At 40.8% G+C, this 10,424-nt stretch overlaps 1 protein-coding gene across 1 annotated transcript in view; it reads right to left on the bottom strand.

Annotated features, from left to right (window-relative positions):
* The window catches only part of LOC131465814 (tetraspanin-1), an 18,215-nt gene extending 12,644 nt beyond the window's left edge, over positions 1–5,571 (bottom strand). The window contains exons 1-2 of the mRNA XM_058638722.1: positions 5,465–5,571; positions 4,982–5,044 (exon numbers count right to left, since the gene is read on the bottom strand). Of these exons, the coding sequence (XP_058494705.1) occupies positions 4,982–5,038 (57 nt within the window). The 5' untranslated portion in view covers positions 5,039–5,044; positions 5,465–5,571. The remainder of the gene's footprint in view (positions 1–4,981; positions 5,045–5,464) is intronic.
* Between the last annotated feature and the right edge of the window lie 4,853 nt (positions 5,572–10,424).

Genomic DNA, 10,424 nt, shown 5'->3' on the forward strand with positions numbered 1-10,424 from the left:
TACATTGAAATGAATAATAGTTCATATTAAGTGTCAAATCCTTTGCTGTGTGTCGTGTGCTTCTTTAATTGTTTTAACAAATAACTTTGTGTTGAAGGAGCGACTTTTCTCCTCCTCCTCCTCCTCCTCCTCCTCTTGACAGTGGAGCAGAGCACAGGTTACAGTCTGCTCTACTTTTAAGTTTTTACAAACTTTAAAACACATCTGCTTCTCACCTGCTCAGCTCACTGACAGATACACAAAGTTGTATCAGATGCAGCATCAGAGTAGTTTTATGAATACAAATACGAGTTCACAAGGACAGCATCGGATACCTGGACCAGATACTGGTATCAGGTCATCCCTAAAAAAGATTGTCCTTGTCAGCTTTGGTTACAGTGATTGTCCAGACTGTCGACAGACAGACGACGATCAACTGGACCCAATTTGTTCTGATTCCTCAAGTAACTTTTGAACTTTGCTAACACTTACAATAAGGGCAATAATTAACAATAGTAAATGCTGTAATACGCATTTACTAATGATAATTAATGTTTTAACTAATCTTTTAATATTATTAGTGGTGTGGAATGAGTGTTTCTTAACTGTAATACGCATTTACTAATGATAATTAATGTTTTAACTAAGCATTTAATATTATTCAGGTTCATTAAGGTACATTATTCAAGGGTTTATAAAAGTACTGGTAATGTCAGACAATATCAACAGTAATAACTTTTTATGCGAGTGTGGAATGAGTGTTTCTTAACTGTAATTAAGCATTTATTACCATTGTTAATCTTTATTAATGCTCCTGTTGAGTCATTTTTAACCGTTTTCACTGGCGTTAACGGTAGTTTTATAGACCCATGAATAATTCATCTAACCTGGATAGCAATACTAAATGGTGAGTTAAAAACATTAATTAACAGTAAGTTAAAAAAAAAAAGTGTCGCCAAAACTTGTTCCAAAAGTGTGGTTTCCACGGTTTCATAAGGAAACCAAAGCATTTGTTATCAAGTCACGGCGTGGTGTAAATGTATCTGTGTTCATCATAATAGCACTAATCTGATGGCTGGCCGGGGTGGACTCATCTTTCACTGTCCCCTTCTTTACTTTGTTGTTTCAGGCAGTGTTGAGCTGCTGTCTGCAACACTGTAACGTCTTATGTTTCACAGTAAATATCTCTGTGCAGGAAGTAAGGAGCTCCAGTCAATGTAAAATCAACACTTACTGGAAACACAGCAAAGTAGAAGATAAAGGAAGAGCGTGAGGGCTGTGGGAGGCGGGACCAGTACCGTGAGTGTCCTGTACTGGCCGCTGTGTGAATGATCGTGCTCATTATGCACTGTGACGAGTAAATAAGTGGCCATCAAACCAAAAAACACTACACATATGGATGGGTATGTTTACATTTAAAATCTCCACCTCTCCACCTGAAGATATGAGACGAGAGTGAATGTAAATGTCTCAATCACTCACAGTGTTCTCTATTAGCTTTACTGATGCTTCCTTTTACTGCTTATCGATACCGATTCTTATCAATTGTTCCTATTGATACTACTCTAAACAGTGTTGCACTAAATGAACACATGAAAACATGAAAAGATTTTATCAGGTATTTTATCGCTTTTTACATAATGTTAACGAACAAAAGTGGAACAAATCAACGTTTATGCTGCAGAACTCGGAGCTGAGTGTCGTCATTGTGTTCACATGAACAGTGAAGCAGTTGTACGTGTACCACTGAGTTTGTACAGTGGCAGCCATCATCTTGGAATCCTGAGTTGAAAATCAGAAGTTCCGACTGTAAATGGAACGCACCGTTACTCGGTCAGCACCGTTTGTCCAGAAGTGTGACGATACTTCCATGCACGGGTTCTTGACATAATCCCTATTTATAAACACAACTGTAACATTTATATTATAAAGTTTATAATATATATATATAAAGTTTTGTTTTTTGTTTTATAAAGACTATAAAAGACTTTTGTGTTATTATGGGATGCAGTAAAAAGTGTATGTGTGTGTGTGTGTGTGTGTAAAACTGGTGAAACCTGCTCATAACAATGAAACTTGGAGCCGTGTCACATGATTCGTCTTACAGACTGGAAATGACCTGATCCCAGTGTCATTATCTCTTTACTGTCTCCACCTGCCTCTCACTGCTCATGTCTGCACCTCTGAACTCCTCTTCCTCACCCTCCTAACGTCCTGAGTAATTTCCTTTTCCTTCCTCGGCATGTTTGAATCCTGATATTGTCTGTCAGGCTCCATCAGAGTCAGTGCTTCTCGCCTCCTGTCAAACGCTGATGTCTCCCATGTGAGAATCCTCTCACCCCTTCTTCTCTTTGTCTCTTCTCTGCTCGTTCTATTTCCTTTTTTTCCCACTCTCTCTTTGAAACCTGTTCAGTGCCATCATTGCAGCGTTAGCTAAATGTGATAGGACAAGCATATTCTCCCTCTAACTACACGTCTGCCATCATCATCCCTCACCTGCTGTAATTACAGCTGGCACTCTGCCTCCTTCCTTCCCTTACTTGTTTTTCAGAAGATGGCTAACCCCTGTGATGGTGGTGTGTCAGTATAACTCACATGGTGAAAGAGTGGGGAAAAAAAGCAGCTTTCTGGAAATGTGTGCGTGGGGCAATGTCTTATCTATGGAGATGGGAAATATAGCCTATTAGGGTCAAAGGAGAGGGAATGAATACCAGGCTGCAGAATGGAGGGCCACGGCCTCCAGAGAGGGGGAGGTGAATGGGGAGAAGAGATAGAAAGATATTCAGCGAGCAGGACGGGGAACGGGTCCGTCCCACCCCAATTGAAATGGAATTGGTTCTCTTTCAAAGGTCTGGAATGAGAAAGACGTCAGAAAACCCATCTTCATGGGTCATATTATTGCCAGCAGACAATCTGATTAAGTCCATAGATTTGCACACACAGCATACGCTGCAGAGACTCTTCTAATTTCCAATGCATTTAGAGCGGTTTCAAAGCAACGTCAAGTATTATGTCAGAGGAGGAGCTGGAGTTCCTTTTCTGATGATTTTTAGATTAGATTAGAAACAGAAGTATTTCTGACAGAAATACTTAGAAACTCAGAATCCTAATGGGCATGTAAGTGAATCTCGATTATTGCTTTAAAGGAATTACTGACAAATAATTAGTGCTGACTGTGCTGTGAATCCCCTCTGCCCCACAATCTCACATTTCAAAACAAAAGACTAAGATTTTACGAACATGACAGTAATTCTGTAAACTGCTCACTCTACCACACTAAAGTCCATAAACAAAATAAGTGCACAGGAGCTGCTGGTTTACTGCTGTTTTTGGTAAGTTTATGTTTCTTAGGTTAAACTAAATGAAGGATTTCAGACAAAATAACTCTGTGATTTTCTCTATAATACAAAGTACCAGGACTTAGTGTAATGTGACAACTTGAAGGTTGTGGTTGTGATTCCCGACTCCACTAGCCTACATGCCAACGTGTCCTTGGGCAAGACACTCAGAACCATGTTGCTCCTGACGGCTGTGGCAGCAGCGTGTGAATGACTATGAACGATGAGCGATAGAAGATGTGCTGTATGAGTGTGAGTGAATGAGTGTGAATGGGTGAATGGCACAACTGCAGCTTTGAGTGGTCATCAAGCCTAGAAAAGTGCTGTATAAATACATTTACCATTCCTGTTCTCTATCTTTTTCGTCTCTTCCTGTGACGGCACTCTGACCAATCAGTGGCCGGCAGTCTGGTGACGTCACACATAGTACCGACTCAGCTCGCTTGGAACCAGAGCAGGTGCTAAACAAGTACCTGGTAGCAGCTACTATGCTAGTGGAAACACAACTGAACCGTGCCGTGCTGAGGCGAGGCGACTCGAGCCGGTGTTGTATCTCTGAACTTGACTTTGGTGTGAGTGAGTGAGCAGATTGCAAGCAACACAATCTTCAGTTTCAGTTTCCAGGAAAAGTGAAGAACGTTTCCATTTTTTCAGTGGAAATTGATGTTGGAGAGTTAACAAATGATATATTTGGGCTGGAACTTTGTGGAATCAAAGATAAAGATAGTTTGTGTTTCATTCCATTTCTTTGAAGTATAGATAGGGTCCACCACACTCATCCTCATCCTCATTCTCATCCTTCTTCATGTCAGTACAAAGTTACCAAAAGCATTTCAGAGTTACAGTTCCAAACTAGTGCAGAGTGGCTGTTTTTCTACCATAGCGTTAAATATTAATGTACAAGATTCAAATGCTGGCTTTTATGAATTGATTATGATTCACAGAGGAAAACTGATCCTTATATGAATATTTTTCTCCTCTCACCCCATTTAAGACATTTATTTCCTCCACTGATGGATTCTCTAAAAGCAGCTCTTCACTCCCCCTCACGTGAGGAGGAGGAGACGATAAAAGTTGCAACGCATGAAACTTGAAATGCAGAAGCAGCGGCCAAGATATTTGAATTGTCACATTAAAGCATCATCTTTATGAAGTGAGAGGGTGATTCCATCATTCTGCTCTGCTGGCTCAGAAGCTTTGAAAAGGACATCATAATCATTGTGCTGCTGTGTGCCCCTGATCTATCAGGCAGCGGCGCTCATGCACAAACAGGAAATGTGAGAGAAATGATGAGCGAGCTGAGAGTGTTACACCGTCTGTGACACCGCAGGCCCAGGTGGGCTGGACTCGGCAGGTGGGTTTAGCTTACCCCTGCTGAAGTTTCTCTCCATCTCACAAAACACATTCGTTTCCAACATAAAGCCAAAGATGGAGTTGGCAAAAATCAGAGCGTGTGAAGTTAATGACATGAAAACTGCATTTTAGGTTGTTTTAGCTTCAGTGATGCGTCATGTTTATGCATCACCTCTGTTTGCACTGAAGGCTTTGATACAATCATTTTCCTCTGCCTTGTCTTTACATTGTTTGTCTTTTACTTCACCAACTACTCTTCTTCATGTACACACAGACACACAGACACACAGCTCACCAATGAGCGTACTTACACAGATAAGCAAGTTGAACAAGACCATCATCAGTTTGACAAATGTGAAGCAACCCATTTTAATCTGGAATAAAAGGAGAAGAGAAATTATAGCCTTTCTTCTTTCATCAGCACAGAGCTTCTATCGCTCTCTCGCTCACACACACACACACACACACACACCGACACACACACACACACACACACACACACACACACACACACACACACACTCAAATACAACATGGCCAATCTTCACATGCATGCTGTGCTATTATATCCAGCCCACATCCCTGCAAAATGACTGTGAAAATTACATTACTCACACTGAGTCTTGATGACAACACACACACACACACACACGCACGCACACACACACACACGTACACACACGTACACACACACACAAAGCTGGTAGAAACAATACAGACATGTGTTAATGAGAAGGAAAGCCAAACAAGAGGAGAAGCAGTCAAGTGTTTTCATCATAAAACACAAATCTTACCTTGAACTGTATGTTTTTATTCAAACGGATGCAGAGGTGTTTTCTCGGGTGCTGCAGTAGCAGCAGTAACTCTGTCTAAATATATCTGTGTGGTGATGAGGAGGAGGAGGAGGAGGAGGAGGAGGAGGATGTTGTCCACACAGGTACAAGCCTGTGGCAGAGATGTGGAAATCTGATGAGTGCTCCTCCTCAGGCTGCTGGGTGTGGTCCTGGAACAACAGGTGCAGGTATTGACTGGCACCTCTGACCCCTGCAGGTACACAGTGACACAGATTCACAGCACAGGATCTGTCTGTGTACAGTGTCACCACAATGCAGCTGTCTGGACAGTGAAGAGACGTAATAATCCTGCGAGAGTTGTTTACTACCTTTTAAGGAATATGTTAGGGCCGACATTTAAGCTACGTGATACTTATTACTATTATGGTGGAGATGAATAGAAACATGTGAATGTAACGCTTTATATCAACAGCTTCTTTACTTCATGTAATGACCTGGGCTTTCACCCACTGCTTATCTAAGTCAACTCTAAGTCACTTGTGGATCAGCATAAATGTGCATTTTCTCTTATCATTTTTTTTTGAAGATTTGGCTAAAAGGTAACTGATCAAAATAATTATAGACACTTTTAACTTGAACAAAAGTTGATCAGGGTCTTCGTGTATATACACATATCATATATTTCCCAAACCTCTTGTTAAAAGCACAATGAGGCAGCTTTCACCAAAAAGACACCACAGCTTAGAAAAGCAACACATTGATATTTACAGTATAACGTGTGCCTTTATGTCTCGATGATCAGCTTTTTATCAGTGCAATGTTTTCCAGTTTTATTGTCTCTTATTGCCTACATGTGTCCTGGTTTTCAGGATATGATGATTTCACTGAAATCATGGCAATACGAGTTTTAGCCACTTCACAAAAGACTAAAGCGATCTAAAAATATACGAATAAAAATATAGACATTTATTTCTTCATTAGACAGCGTTTTCCAACTGGATGTCCAAACAGAAAAGCCATTTTTACATGAGGTCACACATCAGTCGAGGGACTGTAAAAGACTCTCTGTAAGACAGAATTATTGATTTTCTCGATGGACTTTGGTGCACAAGAGTGAGTGAGAGGTTTCCACATTTTGAAGTTATTAGATTTTATTAGGTGAGTCTTTTGTGAAGTAGCTAAAATCTGTTTCTTCTTGTGTCTCCACTGGAAGCCATGAACGTACGTGTTGAGCTGTTTCCTGCCAGCAGTGCTTCACTGGCAGTGTCAGTGCTCACTAACAACCACACTTGAAAAACCACGAGCTGTCCCTTTAAGATGGAAATATTGACCTAACAATAATAAATAGGAGAAAACAACACAGTATGATATTTTATTACCTTAATCCTATGATGATAAACCCACTTTTCACCTTGTTTGCATCAACTCTCCATTGTTCATCTCTCCTTCCTTTGTTCTTGTGGCTCCTGAACCCCTGCAGTGACAAAGGACGGCCACTAGAGGGGAGTAGTGAACTTCAGAGGAGGCTGTCATGGACTCTTCTCTTCTTTGTTGTCCTGGTTAGTGTTTCTGTGAGTGGAGGAATGCTTCATTCTTTGTCCTGGAAGGACGAGAAGAATTTTTTATTTTATTTTCATAAAGGACCATAATACAGCTTCTTTTTTTCTTTTTTTTGAAAATGTGTATTTGTAAAGACTATGTCATGATGTTAGTGCTAAATGCAAGTCTCATTTTCTAAATAATCATAATAAAAGTAATAATATTAATGGACTATACCAGGGTTTTTTGGCTGAACTCAGCAGTAAAAGCTTTCCATGTCCTCTTTTTTCTTTCTGTTATTCGTCTTGAGTCAATTTTCACAAAGCTGTAGGCTAGAGAGAGAGGGAGGGAGGGAGAGAGGGAGAGAGAGGGGGAGCGAGAGAGAGAGGGGGAGAGAGAGAGGAGGGAGGGAGGAGGGAGGGGGAAACTGTCTGTGAGAAATGGCAGAAGCCCTCCTCCCAATGCCACCTTGTTGGAGAGTTGAGCCCCTATCAGCTGGAGTCTCTCTGTGTAATATAACTTTAATGGCCTTATTGTGAGTTATGACAATCTCAGGCACACTGTCATTAACCCAGCGGTCCTTAATCTCGGTGAGAGGAGCACCTGTCAGGCTTCGTTAGTCATTAAGCCGTTAATAATGTGCACCGGCGTCCACACATGCACACACTCTGCCATGGCGGCGCGTGGAAAGAAAGAAATGATTAGACGGCTGCTTCTTCATCAGCTCTGATGGAAGCAGCGACAGGCTGTGGAGATCTCCGGTGAGATGGAGAAGTTAAAAAACGTGCACCCTTAATGAGGTCGCTTAGATTGAGTATTATCAGTGGCCCTCCAGGGCAGTTATACATCCACCGCTGCCGGGGCTGTTGTCATTACGTGTATATCTTGGCTGTCCCATGTGAGCATTGATTCATCCTTTAACTTGATTTTAAGTTTGATATAATATCACGGGGTGTGTGCTCAGCAGGTCTAATGGCCTTAATGCTCATTAAAAGCTCTCTGACTTTCTGTGTAGAAATGAGGAATCATGGGAGATCGTCTCCCAACTGCTGTAATTCACTGTTGACATGTAACAATCTCATATGGCTCCATTTTCTTCAGTTCAGTGTAATCTAAATGTCTGGAAGGCTTTCATGACACTGCAGGTTCATACGTGTCAGGTGGGAATATTTTTGATTTATTTAATCACAATATATCCTAATTCTATACATTTGCATACCTGTAGAAATCAGTATTTTTTGTTTACTAAATGACGGCGTATCGTTGAGGGGCCAGACAACAGGTCACCGGTCCATCACAGGGCAAACATATGATCAATATTGACACTTATGGTCAATTTAGAGCAGTGGTCTCAAACTCAAATGACCTGTGGGCCACTGACCTTATCGTCTGGTCAGTCAGGGGCCAGTCAAGTAAAAAAAAAAAAAAAATGTTATGAGCTCATATCATATCATCATATGCTATATTAATTCCTTTTTCTTGTATGTACTCTATTGCCTCGTGTGAGCTTTTCTGTCTTTTACTTCTTATGTCTTTTATCCATTATTCTGTACAGCACTTTGATCCACTGTGTTTGTTTTAAAGTGCTTTACAAATAAAGTTGGATTGGATTGGATAATTTCAAAATATAAGTGGTTGTTTTAATATGCAACCATAAAGAAAAAAACATTTATGATGCAAAATTAATCTATTCATTTATAAATAAAAACATATAGAAATGACTCGTTACAACTTGATATTCTTTGGAGGGCCACATGAAATCGATTGGAGGGCCACATGTGGCTCCCAGGCCACCACTTTGAGACCCCTGATTTAGAGTGTTCAATTAACCCCCCCCCCCCCACACGCACACACACAGTTCTGGTCTTATTGGATCTCATCACTGCATATGACAGTACAAATCACACTATACTGTTAAATAGGTTGGAAACATGGTCTGGACAAAGTCATTTTATGACCATGGGAAGTTATAGATCTGATCGAATGGCTATGACATGTGGAGTCCCTCAGGGTTGATTCTTGGACCCGTTCTGTATCGTTTAAATATTCAGCCTTTGGGTCAAATTCTGCAGAAATCTAACACTGACTATTACACTTATGCAGATGACACACAGAGATATCTGGCACTGTCCCGAAATGAATACAGTCCAATAAAGTCATTGTTTAGAGCAAGTAAATAATTTGAATTTATTTCAGTGACAAAAAGGCAGCAGTAGACCAGAATTCTCTCCATAGACCAGAAGCTCCTGTGTCGTCATGAGCTAAACATGCAGGTATTTTCTATAGCCTTTGGTGTTGGAGAGTGTGGGTTAGAAACCACATAATGAGCATAATCAGAACTGTCTCACAGCAGCTGGGAACATATTCTTAACATACTGTAGACTTATCTGTTGTTAATTGTTCTATGTTCTATGGAACCTAGTATTTGGTTAGTACCTAGCGTTTGCTGTTGGTGCAGGAAGACAACAATGTTTGGTGCTGAGGGTCCACAGAACATATGATATTCAGCCCTCGAGTATAGAAAAGAGAACATTTAAGAAAAGACACAAAGGCATTTAGAGCTACAGTTACATCATATTGGGTTAAGAGCAGAAATGACTTATCTGATGGCATGATTTCTCAAAGATTCCCCCGAGCTGTAGTAAAACCCTGTGTCTGTTTTATTTGATCAAAAAACATGCTTTTTTTTTATTATTTACTTCCATAAAAGTGGACCTGACAACAATGACTCACTGCGTATATGTGTGTGTGTGTGTGTGTGTGTGTGCGGTGTCCACTGTCAGACAGTTCCTCATGTGAACCACAGAGTTCGTGACCCTGTGAACTATAAACCACCAGCATGAGGCCTCTTGACTTTGGATTGGTGTAAATCGCCTCTGGTCAGAGCATGTGTTAGAAAAGTCAGATGATGATGATGATGATGATGATAGTAGTGATGATGATGATGGTGATGTATACTTGCACCTATCATGACCTCTCCTCCCTGTGGTCCCTGAGGCAGAATGTGTCTCTAGTGTACGTGTTGCTCGCGCTCAACAAAGGGAAGAAAAATAGGAAGTGATGAATCGCCTGTGAGTGACGCTCAATAAGCCCTTTGTTCTCACAGTAACAATCACTGCTCCCAAATCTTTATCAACTGTCTAATTATTTCCACATGGCGATGGATGATGTTGGGAGACTTCATCTGAACATTCTTGCTGTTATTGTTCATAATCCATTACAAAGTGATCCTTTCTTTCAGACGAGGGCTGGAAATCTGGAGAAGGAATTGTACCAATTTAACACCATCATGGTAGAAAAGGGGTTCCTCTGTGAGCTCCATTGTGTCTCCTGCTCTTTATCACATGCACACACACACACAAGCACACACACAAACACTGCATATTAATTGATGGCAATCCATTAGACCATAGGAGGTCTG

Source organism: Solea solea, chromosome 9, assembly GCF_958295425.1.
Source record: "Solea solea chromosome 9, fSolSol10.1, whole genome shotgun sequence".
Taxonomy (NCBI): Eukaryota; Metazoa; Chordata; class Actinopteri; order Pleuronectiformes; family Soleidae; genus Solea; species Solea solea.